Genomic DNA, 18,198 nt, shown 5'->3' on the forward strand with positions numbered 1-18,198 from the left:
CCGAACCCGAACGCATTTAATTGATTTGTTCTTCATTTTGCTGGAAAAAATACAAAGCAGTTTGCTTTAATATTAAGATTAAATCCCGGGTATAGTGGAACGATACACATTGCCCGAAAAAAAATTATCAGTTATGTCCGTGAATTGGATGGAATTGAGCGGTTTGTATGAGAAGTACGTCAAATGGGTTTCCAGCAACCCGTCCGCTCTCGGCGACGTAGAAACAGCGGCAAAATGGTTATCCTACTTCGTAGCCGGTAAACGAGCAAAACACAAATTGTTCTAAAATAAGGAGCATGGTTAAATGCATTTTATTTCAGGAAAAATTAACAAATCTTCAGCTGTTTCTGAGTTGGTGTACTCTTTGTCGAATCTTTTGGTGTTCTACAATGATCGGATCATCGAAAGAGCGAAAGGCTCTGTTCCCTGTGGAGACACGGGCCCCGTTGCTCGCAGGGTCAAGATCATTTTGACAACACTAGAATACTGCGAGGTGTTCATTGAACTGTCGGCCCAAAAGCTGTGGGGCTCACGAGGGCGCTGGTTTGTGATTGTCGTTGTGCAAACAGTTAAGTAAGTTTACTAACATAATATACGTAATCTAAATTTATTTAAATGATTCGTTCTTTGCATTCGCAGATGCATCGGCCGTTTAATCCTTACTTTGTTTTGTCGAAACAACATTGTCAAGAATCCTCCAATTCCTGCACTGAATCGCAGTGCGCTAGAGCAACCGGCAAAGGACAATGCCTCTTTTCAGACTGAAGGTCCTACCGTTGTGCTGAAGCGGTCGGGACGCGTTATGCGAAAAGTTGAAGGTGCTCCGCCTATTGTTGCTCGCAACTGGAAACCACTAAAGCATGAGCCCGGAGTGCAGATAGTGCAATATGAGGGTCGGTTTATTCGCACGGCCGAATTGATGTACATTGTAAAACCGTTGGTGCACTTGGCGTGCATTCGACGATTTGGAATGCAAAGTTGGAAATCCTATCTGGTTCCAATGGCTATCGATGTGGCTAGGTATTAATAGAATAGCATGATTGATTGAATTAGTTGATTAGAGCTGAAATTTGCAACCTTTTTTCAGCTTGCGGATTTACTACAAAAATCGAGAGGATCTATCCAAAGAGCAAAAGGCGGAGCTATCCAGACGCTGTGTTGCGATGCTATTGTACCTGCTGAGATCGCCCTTTTATGACCAGTACAGCAAGGAAAAAATAGCCGGTTTGCTTACACGGATCGGTAACAACGTACCACTTACGGGAACGATCACCGGTTTGCTTCGATCCTACATTCCACACTGGCAGGAAACATACTTCTACATGTGGTCAAGCTAAGTATATCGACTGTGAGGCAAGTTCATGACGCAACCGAATGACTGTGGTGGGTGATTTATGAATTTGTATGATAAGATTAATATATAATGATTCGTTGAAATTGTACGGTTAAAGGTTTATTTTAAGTACGGGATTGGAGGAATCAATCATTGTATAATGATTTAATTATTTTCATGAATAAAGTTGCTAGTAATAAAATAATCAACGCAGTAAAAGCAGAGCTAAAACAGAAATGAGAGAAAATCAAAACCGTTTTGAAATTGAAGGTGAATTTAGTGCATGCCGTAATTTAATCTAATCAATTGAATCTAATTCGAAATCAGCCGTTGGATTGTTCTTCTGGAGCGATGGCAGTTGTTTTAAATTTACGACTCTCATGCCCAGAACGCGAGTGTATGCAAACGATGGGAAATCCAACGAAGCAAGAGTTTGATTGTTTAGATGGCACTAATTGAATAAATTGACCGTTTAACACAGATAGGGGTCAAAAAATTTGAAATTTGAAGTGCCCTAAGTGATGATATTCTTGGCTAACATTTTCAGCAGTTGACGCAATGAAGTCTAATTCAAAAGGGACAAAAAATTCTTTGCCATATAGTATTTTAATCTTTGTATTTATATAGAATTTTTTTCTTATAGAATTTCTTTTGTAAAACCATTGCGTGGATAATTGCAACCACCACGCATTGTTTATTTATCTTATTAAATGATTAAAATTCGATGTTGTAAATTAGAAACCAATCATAACGTCTTATTTACAGTCGAATATATCTAACTTCATTCCATAAATTGTTAAGAAAAAGAAAATACATTTTTGAAAATTCCTCCTGGATTCATAATTTATAGACTTATAAGTCTACCATAAAGTTTGGTCTGTTTAGATTGCACCAGCTTATAATTCACTATTGAACCCGCTAGATCCAAATGCACTATTGACATAATCTACCCCTTACTTTCAGAGTCCCGAGGATTTCTATTTCAGAGTAAAGGCTATTCTTTTAGCGAGTTATAGGTATCCCGAAGATTCAAGCTATTGAATTCTCATATGAAAATCCTGGTTCTATAAGAAAGACATTCTGTGCGAATCTTCTGCATAATTTCTCCATACGATTCCTATATGTACGAGGAATCCCAGAGACTATGTGCGAATGTTTTTTATTCATACTGGACGACAGTACGAACCATTCGATCTTACACGAAATCAGTGTCTAGAAAAGCTACTTTCCAACCAAATATCTATCAACTGGCATCTATTTATCTAATATCAATATCGATTTGTTAATTACAAGTTTCCCCCTAACCAGATATTTGAAACATTTAATTGAAATAGCGAATAAATTTATCATCATTACAGCTTTCTTCATATTGTGAAATATAAGAACACTGAAAAATAAATTCAACGCCCCCACCGCAGAATATCATTACTCGACCCTTGTCTCAAGTTGAGCATTTTGAGTATTGAAACTCGTTGTAGTATTGGTCGGTACCCATTTTCGACTTCCAAAGCCTTCTAAATTACGGTTAACCTTTTATGTAAATCAAAAACGTGTACTTTGCCGGTTTTGCTTTTCCATAGCTGCAAACCGATCACAGTTTCATGCGAATTATCTTACCCGCCGACTACAGGTGGTTTTAACATTGCATCAAACATGCGGTGCTCCGCAGCAAATCAATCAATTGTTACCAAATTCAATTAGTTGAGTGATGTGGGGCAAAAGTGTCGATTTCTTTCGTTTAGAAAGAGGTTGTAAATATTATATCTAACCAATTCTGCTGATAACAAAAAAAGTACAATATTAAAAACTTTCTTCGCATATTTTTCTCCTTGTATCATCCAAAAGTAACTGCAATCTTGTTTATTTTTTGTCAAAGTTTATGTAAATGTTTACATTTTGTGCACGTTTTATTATAGTAATAACTGTTAGTTTGTGACACTGCAGAAAACCCCATCAATGTTTTGATTTTTTTATTGAAAAATCAAACTAACCATCATGCAACATAAGAACATTCAGTGCCCATGGATGTCACAAATTTAAAATCTAGAATAATTAAATGCTGTGTCCATATAGAAAAACGAGTAAAATCCTAATCGTAACTTCTGACGTCCCAGCTGACCTCGAGGTGCAACCGTGGTCTAACAAGCCAGTCGCCGTATGTTCGAATCTCGAAGGGACAGTTAGAATCAATACGAGCGTACATTAGCTCCGCAGTTGTCCTGTACCCTAACAGCTGACTGCGAAGTCTGCCGTAAAAAAACAAAAGGTCAAATAACGATAACGGAATGTAGCACTTAGGCTTTACTTTTTAACATCGTAATCAAAATCGTTTACCATTAGGGTAACCAACGTATTTTGGACCCCGTCAGCAGCTGTACATAACTTGGACACTTACAGCAAAATCAAATGGAAGTGTCCAAATTATGTACAGCTGCTGATGGTGTCAAAAATAGGTTGGTTACTCTACATGATGAACTTTTTAACGCGCTGAACGTTTCATAAGGTTGAACATGAAACACTACGGACACGAAAGGGGGCAGAATTTAATCTAACGAGATATAAAACTCTAATCCAAAGCATGATTCAACACTTCCCTATACCGGCTATCCCGGGATTTTACCGATTTTAACTTACTTATTCTGACTGTAGACACTGTTATGTACAGACACAAAGAGAAAAACACGGCAAATTTGCCAACACTATCTTCAAACGTGTGAACGATATTCATTAGAGTGTCCCAAAATAACACTATGCCAAAAAAACCGGGGGTCACCCCTCAAATGATAGCTTAGGGTGTCACAACAAAACTTTCATATGGCGTCAACGTTGGTTGAAGCGATTTAGGGGTCGCACTTTAGAAAATGGTGAGATTTTTTCAGTGTTTATTTTTTCATGTTTAAAAATAAATTTTCTGCAACTCACGCTTAGACATCATTTTGGAGCAAACCTAGTATCCGAGATACGATTTTTGATAGTACCTAATAAAATAAATACGCCCTTTTTAAAAGTGATTCTTGAGCTTAAACAGCACCAATTGTGTTTACAGTGCATATTTCCTGTTATTAAAAACGTAGGTGACGTTTAGAATAAATAGTTCAAGTTTTGTCACCCACCTCTTTCACATAAACCTGCTAAAACTTGAAAATTACAGAAACGTGTTCTGTTCCGCCTTCATAAAATCGTAAATATCTCAGCGAGATTTGAACATACGTCCATACTATCTTCGACAAAGTTGTTCGTCATAAAATTGCCCATCCATACAGTATAGCTACGTTGCTCTGAGACACTGTTCGATACCCTGTTTTGACGTTTATTTCAATAAAATTTCAAAATTTTGCCGAATTCAATAAATTTCTGTAACCAAATATGACTCCAGACATACCCCCATAACTTTTTTATGAGTGTATCAGATCTCAATGATTGTGAAAAAAATAGTTAAGTATATTGTTTCACCTACTTTAACATTGCTAAAAAATTTTTTTTGAATTTACTCCTGAAAAATAGACTATTCTCAAGTTTTTAGTCTTGACCTTGAAATGCGGTCATACATATATATTAATATTTTTTGAAACTATGTTGGTGAAGGAGGGGAAGAGCGGAAAGGAAAGGAGGGGAGGGATATTGGTAGCTACGCTTGCCATGACCGCATTTCAAGGTCAAGCCTAAAAACTTGAATTTCATCTATTTCATAGGAACGGGGCCTTCCCTCGAAAATCCGCGCCGAGAAACGCGGCTAACACACGCTGACAGACGAACAACGTCACGTGCAGTACCTTGCAAGTCGTAAGGGCCGGCATAGTGTCGTCGTCCTGCCAGTAAAAACCAGTTAGATTTAAACTTCTCACTCGGTGGTAATCTGCAATAGATGTAGGAAGAGGCACAATATGTGTCATGGCACAATAAGCTCAGATTATAGCTTGGTTCGACTCATGCACCTTCCAGCATTGGACAAAAGGTAGGAGTCAAAATGACTACTTATCAAGCGTAGCTACCAATATCCCCCCCCTCTCCTTTCCTTTCCACTCTTCCCCTCCTTCTCCAAAAATTTTCTTTTCTTTCCCCTACCGTCCCTTCATCAATTGTAGAACCAACGTTTCAAAAAATCCTGAAAAATGCCTTTTTTTATAAAACTCAAATGAGCGACCCCATATAAAAGTTTTGTTGTGACACTCTAAGCTATCATTTGAAGGGTAAGCCTTGGGTTTTCTGACATAATGCTATTTTGGGACACTCCAATATTCATGAATAATATTGCAACTCTATTTGTTAGAGACAAGTTTTTCATATTTTGGTAAACCAATTGGTTTAATAACATTTACTGAATATCTGAATGCATATTGGTAGTAATCAAAACCCTTTAAATTTAAGTTATAGGCGCGATAAATGATAAGCTTCCGGTGACTATATTTTAGACATGTGATTCTATTTTCTACCTACGTATATCCTATTTTCAGCAGGCCGTAAGCCATAATCATAACAATTATACAGCAATCCTTCGAATAACGCCATGGATGGTGCTATGCCTGCGTCCACCGTAGTTTCTTGAGCAAACAACTCCACCCAATGCCAGGGATGGTTGGATCACTGACTCAATTTTGATTCATTTGACAGTACCGTCTCAACCGAGCAAAATTTGACAAGGTAGTATATGGGACATTTATAGAACAAGTTATTATCTACAATTTTGCTAAAAAAAGTTTTACGGTATCTTTTGTAGATACAATTCTACAATGCTAGTAACTCATTAGTTACTAAAGAGGTACTAGCATTGTAGCACCGTAAATACAAAAGATACAACAAAACTTTGTTCAGAAAAATTGTAGATAATAACTAGTTCTACTAATGTCCCATACATCACTTTGTCGAATTTTGCTCGGCAGAGACGCTACTGTTAAATGAATCAAAATTGAGTCAAAGTGATCGAACCATCCCTGCCCAATGCCCTATTTGAAAGATTGAAGATTCCTGCACTTCAACAGCAGACCAAAAGGGTTTCAGCTTCTTTATATGTTGAGGTACAGGGGTCAAAATGATCGGGACAGGCAAAATTTTGATGAAATTCAAACGGCCATAACTTCTACAAAATAAATCACTTTTAAATTAAACTAATTGCATTCGGTAAATTTTTCGCGGACGGGTAAATTTTTCTAAAAAATTTCAGATTCGCAGTAGCCAGTGGACACTGGAGATACTGGAATGTTTAGGGGTATGTCAAAAACTGATTTTTATCATCGCCTGTACCTATCTTTTTTTGTCGTGGAAATTTAATAATATACATATTTTATTTCTTCATTTTCAGTCGATTGGTGAAAAGAGAAGATCTATTGTTCTGACTATTTTAGGACATGACGCAAACCGTATCAATATGAGTATCAAACTTGAAGGTGTTATGAGCCACTTCACTTACACTCGAATCATTTCCAGGTCCGCAGCTCGCCATGATAACCCTGTAGCAGATTTTAGGTCCCCCGGCAGAAGCGGCCGTTTTAGGGAATATCCGAAACCAGATTAATATGGATGTCAAACTTCAGAATTTTCAGTTCTCGTAAATTCTTGAATCGATTTTGGTATCTGGTATGGTTTCAGTCATATTTTAAAATGGCCATAAAGGTATGAAGTTACTGGCAACATTTCCAGAATTAATTTCACTAAATGGCCATATCTCAGTTGTTTCTCGAGGGATCTTCGTTCTCTTTTCACCAATCGACTGAATTTAAATCTAGTTTTGGAACTAAATGAAAATATTAATAAATAAATAGGTTAATAAATAATAAATTTCCATGACAGACAAAGATACAAGCGATGAAAAAAATCAGTTTTTGACATATCCTCGGACAACCTGGAATAACCCGGTGTTCACTGGCCACAGCGAATCTTGGAATATTTTAGAAAACCTAGAAAAATTTCCCCACACAATTCAATTGGTTTCACCTAAAAATGTCTGTTGGCTGTTTGAATTTCGTCAAAATTTTGCCTGTTCCGATCAATTTGTCTTACCCCTGTATATGAAGTGCTGTCAATATACCGGCAAATGCTTGAAGCGTCCTAGCCGCCTCTGCCTCGCGCATTTGTAGCAGTGTTAACGCATTATGACCCGGGTATACCTAAATTTGGACCAAATGAAGTGAAACTCTGTAATCTATTATATTATGGCTCGAATGTGTCGGGAAACGCAAAATCGTCATTTGGAATGCTTTCAAGGCCAAAATATCGCAGGTTAAATATTTTATAGGCTCAGTTTCAAACAAACAAATTACAAAGTTTTTTACAGATTTCTTATCGAATTTTGTGATAGACTTTACATATAAATACTAATTTACATGTCAGGTAATGTTTCGTCACTAAATGTAGACTTTTTCATGCGTTTTGGAGACAAAAATTTTTTCGCCATTTTTTCAACTTTTTTTCCGCCATTTGTCACAACTTTGCACTGTTGAAAATACAGATGGAATGACAAAAACTGACAAATTATATCACACACATATCAGAATGATGTCTTATCTCTCTTGTAGTGATATATTAACAATGCTAACTATTGAAATTCAGCAGTAAACAGGTTTTGAAGACGAGGTATCATATATCATACGCTGGGTCATAATGGGTTAATGATACACCTCAGATTGTTTAGGTTGCCTTAATTTTAAATTTTGATAGGACTTATTTTCGTGGAATTGCTGCCAACATTTTAAGTGTTTTTTTTATCTTTTGCAGCCAATTTGACGATTCTATAGGTATTAGCACGTCTGTAAAATTTGAAACATGCAGCATTTTTCGAGTTCGACTTTTGTTCGTTTCCTAGTTCAGTTGACTACAGCATCTCAGCGAAAAAAAAATCGAAAAAGCAGTTTATCGGCCAATTGTAGAGTTAATTATTATTTACAATATTGTCGAAGAAAGTATAATTTTACCTTTTGTATTTATGGCACCATGGGGCTGCTACCCCGTACAATGCAAACATCTTCAATTCGGTTATATTTCCGCATAAGACAATTGTGATTTTCCTTTTGCCCCAACGTACTCTACAGGGTGTATTGCTTTCCACTTCGACCAGGTGTTGCATTGTCCTTTGAGTTTTATTTGCAAACCAGAAGAAACAATGGTGGGAACTTTTTTCAACCATATTCCATCTAGTTCAATCTGACATTGAAATGTAACCACATTATTGTCAACGGACTAGGCCGACATTACAACACTTCTACCCTTAGAACCAGCTGTCTTTCGTCACCAGTTACTTTGCCAGATTTGAACAAGTGAGTGTCCACTTAGCTACTGACAAGTGACAAGTGTGATCTCCCCCATCGACTTAACTTATCCATTCCGGTCATATAAGCCGCTGCGTTCTTGAGGCGCTCGTACGCATGGTGCATCGAAAGTGAAGTTCGGGGCCGTACAGCGCCAAAATAATGTCGTCTCACATGTGCACGCAACGATTAAATGGTTTTCTTCACGAACGCTCATCGCTGGTTCAGTTTGTTTACAGCCGCACATCGCGACAGAACAGAGTGTGGTGGTTCGCGTCGCGACGGTGTTTTTTTCACCTATCTGTAATTGTTTGAGTTTCATAGTCAGTATCGATGGCTTGGCGGCACACCGGGACTACTATTTGTCGAGTGGTTCTATATCATAGCTACACACAGCAACCTGCACACAACCATTGCGATTGACGAAGAACTCGGAAGCCCGCATGTTGCGGGCTACTTATAGAAGAACTTCACAGTCGAAGTTGCTCTCAGCTGCTGATCAGTATTCGACGGGCAGCGGTTCGATCAAGAACGGTTTTCGGTGGCTTGGCAGTGTCTGGTGGTTCAGGTTCTGGGCACGGTTCGGAGCTGTTTAGAAGCAGTTGAACGCGACACGTGAAGTCGACTATACTCAGTGCCATATGCTTCAAAGTTTTATGACACCTCGTAAAATATCGGCCGCTGCAATTTCGTGGTGACGCATGGTTAAATATGCTGGCGTACTGCTAGAAAAGATTGGCTGAAGCTGATGATGCAGCAACAAGGACTGCCGAAGATCTTGTGAAACCTAAACTGCATTATGTGTTTGGAAGTATTTTAAAGATAATTGGCGGTAGTAAAGCGCAGAGATCAGCCTGTTTGTGTACTGCGTCGGTGGCACTGGCAAGTAAGGTAGCGCGGAGAGTGAATAGTGAATTAAAAAACAAGTTCTGCATACCGAAGAGCAGTGCAATTTTGGTTTGACCTAGATGTCGTGAAGTTTGCTGTAATTGATCAACAAAACGCATAAAGCGGTGAGCGTAACTCGTTGAAGATGATGAGCGAATCGCGTTTTCATTAGGCTGCAAATGGCAAAGTAGAGTAGCTGTTTCTAATCGTCATAAACTGTACGTACAGTACACGGCATAGGTATCGGAGTCCAAGGCAGGCGATTGTACAATCTTGCAATTGACTTCCAATCTAGCCGGTAAATTATGCTCAAAGGCAAAAATTGGCCCGCCAAGCGCCAGCATAAATCTATTTATTACTTTAGGTGCGGGCAGCTGTATTTTTTTTTGTACAATGCACAACAGCAACGCAAACGAAAGGAACGCGATATTTCTTCCTTTGCCTGAAAAACAAATCCGTGCGGCAATGCGGCACTGCATGAAGTCGATTCGGTATTAGAGCGGATAGTTCACTTTTGGGTAACCTTTTTAGATAGAATTTGATAAAACGCGTAGAGAGTTATCGACACTTGAATCTAATAAATTAGTTGATCTTTATATTGAAATTGAAATTTAACTTAATAGTGATTGAATTAGTGGAGCTTGGCGGTGAGATAGGTAAAATTTAATTTTCAGCAAATCTTATAGAATGCAGCAAGCTTGTTACTGTGCATTTTTTTACTTTAATTGGACACTATTCATAAAGCCTCGTCACGATCGAAGATGGTGCCGAATGAAAATTGCTAAAATATACTTAAACTTTATAAACCAATTGAACAACGAAACCTGCTTTTCATGCTAATTGGCTTAAACATACATATATGATACGCCAAGATTAGCGAAATTTTTGGTGATAAAAAATCGGTGGCATAAAAAAACTAGTACAAAAAATAGGAAACAAAAAATATATTTCAATCGAAAATTGGGGCCTTGCGGACGACCCGGAAAGCAGGGATGCTGCGATCAATTACGCTCATTGTAGATGTAATGCAATGCCTAACAGAAGCAAAATCTATAAAAATCATGTATGAAACACTCGTAGAGTTGAATGTAATCTACAATCTTTCTGAATTGAGTATTGAATTATTTTTCTATTAACGCTCATAAAGGACTGTAAACTTTATTATCAATAAATTGGTTTGCTAACGAAAAAATTACAGGTTTACAGACGTAAATTTAGCATTTAGCTCTATAAATGGTTCATACGTAACGTGTACAGATTTTTTTGCTTCTATGGTGTAACGCACACAACTGTCGTCTCATGAGCCCTTACCAATTATCGGTCGTGGAATAAGCGTAAGTGAGCGTAACTGAGCGCAGTAACTCAGTGGAAAAGCTCAACATATTTCGTTTGTCTCAAAGAGCATTTCCACACTTTCCAGGTCTTGCTTCACTTGGGCTAACCAACGAGCACGCTAGCACCTGCGTCTGGTACCAACCGGATTCGAGGTGAACACCATTTTTGCGGAGTTGTCCGGCATTCTCACAACATGTCCCACTCATTGTACTCTTCCAGCTTCAGCAACATTCTGGACTTTGGGATTGCCGAGGAGCTACACCACCAGCTCGTGGTTCATCCTTCTCCTCCATCACCGTTCTTACATGTACAGTAGGATTTCGAATTTGGCACCAAATGTGTATCGCCTATGTTGCCAAAATCGAGACCCTTTTTTGATATGAAAAAATTGTATGTAAATGCGTTAGAAATTGACTATATATTATTAATCAACGATTGCAACCATTTTATAATATTTTTTGAAACGATGGTTTTACAATTGATGAAGGTTAAGGGAAAGTAATGAAGATCACAAAGTTGGTTTTTACAGTAGGTGGAGGAAGAGGCACAATTTGTATCTAAAAATAGCCCAACCCTTGTCGGTACATTAATAAGAGGGGTTGTGTAGTCTCCTTTTGTTCAGCACCTCTGTGGTTCATAGGTACTCGGGTACCAGCGAGCCACATGCCCTGGCGGGTGCATTAGACAAAAGGTAGGAGTCACAACGACAACTTGTTAAGCGTAGCTACCTATTACCCCCCCCGCCTTCCTTTCCACTATTTCCCCACCACTCCTAAAAAATTCTTCTCCATTACTTTCCCTTACTGTCCCTTCATCAATTGTAGAACCATCGTTTCAAAAAATATTAATATATGCCTGACCGCATTTCAAGGTCATGACTAAAATCACAAGGTTTGCACTATGGGCCAGAAATTACAATTTCGGGACAAAAATATTTGCGGTTAAACGGCATGTCTCAGCTCAACGAGGTCTTCGGCAACTTTTTGAATAAAAAATTGATGCATCTTTTGAAGGGGTCGTCCAATATTTAAGCGTTACTTAAACAACAATTAAAGTAATAACTTTTTGAGTAAACCTTTTTTTTATCTTTTTGGTTTCAAAATATTAAAGATAAACCAACTTCAAGTAATTTTTCTGAAGATATGAAACTTCTACCTTTTACCAATTTTCAGCAATAGACATTTGTTTATAAACGACCCCTCAAATCACATTTCTTCTTGTAACATATTTGTTTCAACAGACAGCTCAATATGATGTTCTAGAAAATATTTTCCACATAAAAGAGGAATATTTTTGCTGAAGACTGTTTTGCTTTATATGCATTAATTAATAAGATATAATTGATTTTAGGTTAAAAACCGTCTGATGAAAAATCCAAATATCTTAGCCATCTGCAAGTATCTGCAATTATCTTGCATACCAATTTGTAGGGAATTATTAAAGCTATCTGCCCAAATATGTATTTCAGAGAATACCTGGGAATATCATGGCTGGGAATACCTGGGAATAGAGCGGATTTTTTTTTCATACATTTTATAACTTAATAAATATGCATCCTAGCGTCAACGGTCTTCACAGAAAATATGTATTTCAACATACTGAATAACTTTGTAGAACATTTGAAAGCAATAAAATAATCACGTGCAAAGTTATTGAGTGTAATTGATTTTTAAGTGCTCTTTTTTAACACATCATTATATTTCGCAACCGGTAAGAGATAGATAGTTACTTTATTCAGCAAAGTTGCTTATTTTAGTATGTTCTGCAACTTTTGGAGAAAAAAACTTTTTTTTTAAATTAATTAAGAAAACAAAAGTTTGTATCACCCTAATAGGTGAATTCATGGTCACCCTAATAGTGCAGGAAGATGCGCTATATTTTATTATTTTACTTCTCCGAAGACACCACCCTTGAAAAAATACACATTTTTCATTAGACAGTTTTTAACCTAAAAACAGTCATATCTTATTAATTAATGCAGAAAAAGCAAAACAGTCTTTAGCAAAAATATTCCTCTTTTATGTGCAAAATGTTGTCTAGAACATCACATTGAGCTGTCTGTTGAAATAAACATGTTACAAGAAGGAATGTGATTTGAGGGGTCGTTTATAAACAAAGGTCTATTGCTGAAAATGGGTAAAAGGTAGAAGTTTGATATCTTCAAGAAAAATACTTGAAATTGGTTTATCTTTAATATTTTAAAACCAAAAAGGTGAAAAAAATGTACTCAAAAAGTTATTACTTAAATTGTTGTTAAAGTAACACCTAAATATTGGACGACCCCTTCAAAAGATGCATCATTTTTTCATTCAAAAAGTTGCCGAAGACCACATTGAGCTGAGACATGCCGTTTAACCGCAAATACATGTGTCCCGAAATTTTAATTTCTGGCCCATAGTGGTTTGGTCAAAAAAAACATTTATGCTTGAAAAGTCCGCCGAGACACCGGACGGATAGTGCAAATAAGTTTTCGCCAACCTGCGGTAAGACGTAGTCCTACGGCAATAAAAATATTTTTGTTCGAAACATTCTAAAATTGCAAACTTTTGTTCATGAACACACTGTGGGCATCATTTTTTCGTTATTTAAAGCATGTATGCGGAAACAGACTGATATTTAAACATATTTTTTGAAGTGAAATATTTTGTGTTGCCAAAAACGGATACTTTTGTTGCCAAAATGGAACCATGCCAAATTCGAAATCCCACTGTACCGCCAAAAATGGCCCTAAGCACGCGATGTTCAAAAACGGTCAGTGCTTTGAAGTCCTCGTCGAGCATTTTCAACTTCGAGTTTCGTGCCCGTAGAGGACTACCGGTCTTACTAGCGTTTTCTACATGGTACCTTTGGTACGGGGTGATGCTTACCAGACCTTAGGGTCTTGTGGAATCCGTAGTAAGCACGACATTCGGCAAGAATACGTTTGCGTATTTTTCTGCTGCAATTGTTATCCGACGTCATCAACGACCCAAGCTATGTAAATTCGTCCGCCACCTCGAACTCGTCCCCGTCTACTAACGTACCCTACTAGCACAGTAGTTATAAACTAGTTGTGGTAACCGATTAATGACTAATTTCAGTCATAAATAGGTTGCAGTGACTAGAAATGATCAAAGTGTGCCACTTTGGTACTATTGCCTATGCGAACACTTGGTTTTAGACGTTTTCACCGCTAATCCAACCTTCACTGCTTCACGTTTCAGTTTGGTGGACTCATCAGCAACCGCCTGGAGCGTCCTGCTGACAATGTCCACGTCGTCAGAAAAATAGATAAATTGACTAAATGTATTGAAGATCGAACACCGCATGTTAAAACTCGCACGTTCCATAACACCTCCAATAGCGATGTTAAGCAGAAGAAAGGAAATGACATCGCCTTGTCGAAGTCCCCTGCGTGTTTCAAATGGGCTTGATAACGCGTCAGAAATCCTCACACATCACCAAACACCATTCATCGTGGCCTTAATCAGGTTTGTCAGCGTCCCGGGAAAGCCGTTTTCGTCCATAATTTTCCATAGCTCTTTACGGTCGATAGTATCGTAGGCGGCCTTGAAATCAATGAATAGGTGCGTAGGGACTTGGTATTCGCGACAATTTTGGAGGATCTCTCGCAGCACAAAGATTTGGTCCGTTGTCGATCGCTGGATAACTTCTCACGAATCTATTCCTCTTCATCCTCTTTGCTTCCAGTTTCCGTATAAACCATCTGAGCAACTGATTCCGGGATAAGGTATTTGGCCAGCTTATTTTGTTTATCGTTGAGATTTGGAGGCATTACCGTCTTTTAAGTCGACGGGCCGGCTCGTGTTGTGTATTTAAATTATGCGTGAGGTGTGCTTAGGTTTCTTAAATGCACGATTACAAGAAACGCGTCATGTCATGACCAAACGCCTCATTACAAATTTCTCTACCTCGCGTTTAAGTACTGTACCAGTACTGATATTTTACCGTCTTAAATGTTCTGTCGAAGGTTATCGACCTGGCAGATCAATTGACCGGATTTGTTGAAAATTGTGCCCACACTCTCGCCTTAGAACACTTTCTAGCGCAATGTTAAAGAGCAGCACGAAGGGTCCGAGAGTCCACTCAAAGTACTCATAGAACACTGAATCCCATCCATCGCGGCATAGATTAGTCTAACAAGTGTCCCCAGCAGGCTGTTTGCGTCGCTAATTTTTCCAAACACTTGTCGGTTTACACTATCATACCCAGCTTTTAAATTGATGAACAGAGTATGCGGAAATAACGGCATCTCTTGAGGAATACTAGGCAACGAGGAAGCCGAACGACTCGCTAACGATGCAACAAACCTATCCCCAGTAAACCACTCGAAAAACAGAACAATCGACAACACTGGGAAAGGCAGTGGTTTGCAACTCGCGATGTGGAACTTCGTGAAATCAAAGCCGATACAAGTCGTTGGATCGATCGAGAGAACGTCGCAAAACAGCGCTTGTTAACCAGACTGCAAATAGACCATACGCGACTAACTCATACCCACCTGCTGAAAAAAGCAAACCCGTAAATCGCAACGATGCTCCAGCAAGCACTTGATAATGATAACGAAAATGAAAAGAAAATAGTAAATTACCTCCACCTTGCGGGTGTGCGCTTAACGCTCATCGAACCATTCGTTTTGTCGATTCGATTCCACGTGGCCTAACAATTCTTCGCTATGCTGTTGAAAGCTGTTTCATTGGTGCTCTAATAGGCCAAGTAAGGCTTCGCCCAGTTCTGTTTCGATCGGAGGCACGTCTTCGGCGAATGACGCGTAGCTTTTGATGACATCAGGTTGCTTCAGTTGCATAAGGTTATACTGCGACGATCGCCGGCATTGTATTGTAGTATCGTAGAATCGTGGTAGATTTGTGATTTCGATGTTGTGGAAGAATTATGCTGGAAGAAGGTACTACGTATGGTCATGTTCTTGTAGGCGGCGAAGTCGACCTTCTCCTGCCCGGCCTAAGCATTGTAGTCCTCGATGATGATCATGTAAATTCATCTTTATTATCATCGATACTCACAAGCTCAGCGCTGTGCACGTTGCATCTACACATTCGAGGGTTGATCAGTCATTTCTAAGGAAATTCAGAAGCCGACAATTCCGTATTCACTGTTTCCAATCTAAGGTCCGTTTTCATCACCTGGAGCTTTGCCAATTGTTTCATTCCGAATTACTTTTTATGTCGTTCGCTGCTAAAGTTTTTAATGGTGCCGACTTGCATAGCTTGTGACGAACGCCAATGTTTCGCAGCTATGTCAAGACCTGAATTCAAAACTGGGGCGTCCGCAGAAGAAAACCTAATTCCCCTGTCAGTATGCGACCAGCAATCCCATCGGAATAAGTTACTCAATCTTTACGTTGGTTACTTGCATTCCAGTTAGAACTGCGAGGAGGTAGTCAGACACTTTTAGTAATATCAACTTATTAATGACTCAAATTAGTCAAATAACAGTCTGCTCAACTGTTTTATAACAAGCTTGTAGAGAGGAGTTCGGTAGCTCGATGGCTAAGGTTCACTAAGTGGTAACTGTATGGCGCGTTGAATCCAATCCATTTCAAAGCCATTTAAAAAAGCTGTGGCCTTAAACGTCTTTCTGAGACTTGACCCTTCTTTATCGACAGACTTCGCGGCCGGTTTTTAGAGTACAGGACAGTTACGGGGCTAGTGCAAAAGTCCTGCTCTATCTAGCAGCACCGCCTAGCCGAGATTCGAACGTACAACGACTGGCTTGTTAGACCAGCATCGTACCTCGAAGCTGACTGGGCGGTCTCAAAGCCAGTTAATTGATGTTTAATTGTGACATTCAATGGTACGAAGTCTGCTAAAGACTACTAAACAACCTTTCGACATCTTTAAACAAGTTCAGATGAATTGTCTTACGATTGGTGGCTTATTAACTAGCTTTGTGGAAAAGCTCGGAACTATATAGGTATTAATTGCTATAATAAAATTTAACTTTTATTTTAAACAACGTTAAAAACTTTACATCAGTCATTAAACAGCAATTAACCTCGCAATTCAGCTCTTATTGTTACTTGAATAACAATGAGCGTCCTTCGAGATACGATGCTGGGGACTAACAAGCCAGTCGTCGAATGCTCGAATCTCGGCCGTAGCTGTTGTAGCTTTTGTTGCTTAAATAATGCCCTAAATAGTATTGCTTGTATCAATTTGATAATATTTATTGTTGTTGATTCCATCTTTTATGGTTCTGCCATTTATGAGATTGCCCAACGAGATTTTTCTTTAGTAACCTGTCAAATTAAAGCAGGTTAGGTTCCAAAAATGGAATGTAACACCGAGCCTTTGCTTTTGGCTGCAATGTTCGAACTGGATATGTGATCGAATTTGCTTCAGTAGCTGTTGGAGCGATGACAACGCCTAATGTACTTCAAATATTACTGTAGATGATTGATCCGACCATTTAATTTTTTATCGTCATTTACAACTGAATGCCAGTGCTTGTCACATTTCCTACACACACCGCAGAACTTCTTTCAAGAAACACCAAAACCCCTTCAAAACGCTCATATCAGATAGCACCGAAAGTATCGTTTTGCCAAAAAAATTCAACCATAACAGCGCGAGGCGGAAATATAACACTGTTGTTATTTTTTTATTCACTTAACTCATATGAACCATGAGGTTCAGAACGTCAATATCTAACGAACGGGTGAGTAGAGTATTGCCACTGCACTGGGACATGAATGAAATAGAGTGGTAATTCTGCACATGCTACAGGTTGCAAAACGTTCAACATTGAACTGTCGGACTGTTGGCCAGCAGGCAAAAAATACAAATTGTTTGCTATTTACAATTCTACTACCATTCTACTAAACTGACCGACACCACAATGGAATAGAAGTTGCAGCTCAGTAAACAAGGCAAAATTAGCTTAACCATCATCGCTCACTCGCTACCGGTCATCATTGCGGGCGTCGCGGCGCGGCAGTTCGCGTGTGGTATGATGGCGGCTGGCAGCAGACAAAGCTTGAGCAAAGCACTCGAACTCAAGAAAGTGACCTCGAACCATCTCTGATGCACTTTAGATGGAAGCATGGCTTCGGTTTGCCCGCCTTTGCGAGCATTCCGGAAGTCCGAGTTTCATTGAAATTTAAACTTTCATCTTAATGGTGCCACATTTTGAACCATTTTTTTTTTCAACTTCAATTTGCAAATTTTGAAGATTTGATCACAACCAGCTGTGCTGCTTGAATTACTGTTTTACCTGGCGGCTGCAAGCCATGAAATTAGTGTCGGACACGCTCTCACTAGTTTTTCAGTCAACGGATACGGTTGTCTGTTTCCTTCGGGTCCGCAGTTTCATTCGTTTTGAAGGAAATTACTATTTAGCTTGATAGACAGTCAAAATTCAAGAAGCCAGTGTTTTAAAATA

The 18,198-nt window shown here is 38.8% G+C and overlaps 2 protein-coding genes across 8 annotated transcripts in view; both read left to right on the top strand.

Annotated features, from left to right (window-relative positions):
* Positions 1 to 1,521, top strand: LOC128744821 (peroxisomal membrane protein PEX16). Its single transcript, XM_053842023.1, has 4 exons — positions 1 to 257; positions 321 to 573; positions 640 to 1,020; positions 1,088 to 1,521. The coding sequence occupies exons 1-4, from the start codon at positions 134 to 136 to the stop codon at positions 1,335 to 1,337; spliced, it is 1,008 nt and encodes a 335-aa protein (XP_053697998.1). The 5' UTR covers positions 1 to 133; the 3' UTR covers positions 1,338 to 1,521.
* Positions 1,522 to 8,678: 7,157 nt separating this feature from the next.
* LOC128739734 (torso-like protein) overlaps positions 8,679 to 18,198 on the top strand; it is a 42,450-nt gene continuing 32,930 nt past the window's right edge. For 3 of the 7 annotated variants that reach the window (XM_053835267.1, XM_053835459.1, XM_053835603.1), the window contains exon 1: positions 8,679 to 9,587. The gene's annotated coding sequence lies outside the window, so the exon portion shown is untranslated. Of the gene's footprint in view, positions 9,681 to 17,452; positions 17,476 to 18,198 lie in introns of those variants that run through there. The other 4 variants (XM_053835401.1, XM_053835330.1, XM_053835512.1 and 1 more) reach the window with 4 other exon arrangements.

This window comes from Sabethes cyaneus, chromosome 1, assembly GCF_943734655.1.
Source record: "Sabethes cyaneus chromosome 1, idSabCyanKW18_F2, whole genome shotgun sequence".
NCBI lineage: Eukaryota > Metazoa > Arthropoda > Insecta > Diptera > Culicidae > Sabethes > Sabethes cyaneus.

Excerpts from the sequence above, each read along its gene's own strand:
- LOC128744821 (XM_053842023.1), top strand. The coding sequence starts at position 134 with ATGTCCGTGAATTGGATGGAATTGAGCGGTTTGTATGAGAAGTACGTC. Across the intron at positions 258-320 it reads GTTATCCTACTTCGTAGCCG|GAAAAATTAACAAATCTTCA; the intron begins GTAAACGAGCAA and ends ATTTTATTTCAG. Across the intron at positions 574-639 it reads GTCGTTGTGCAAACAGTTAA|ATGCATCGGCCGTTTAATCC; the intron begins GTAAGTTTACTA and ends TTGCATTCGCAG.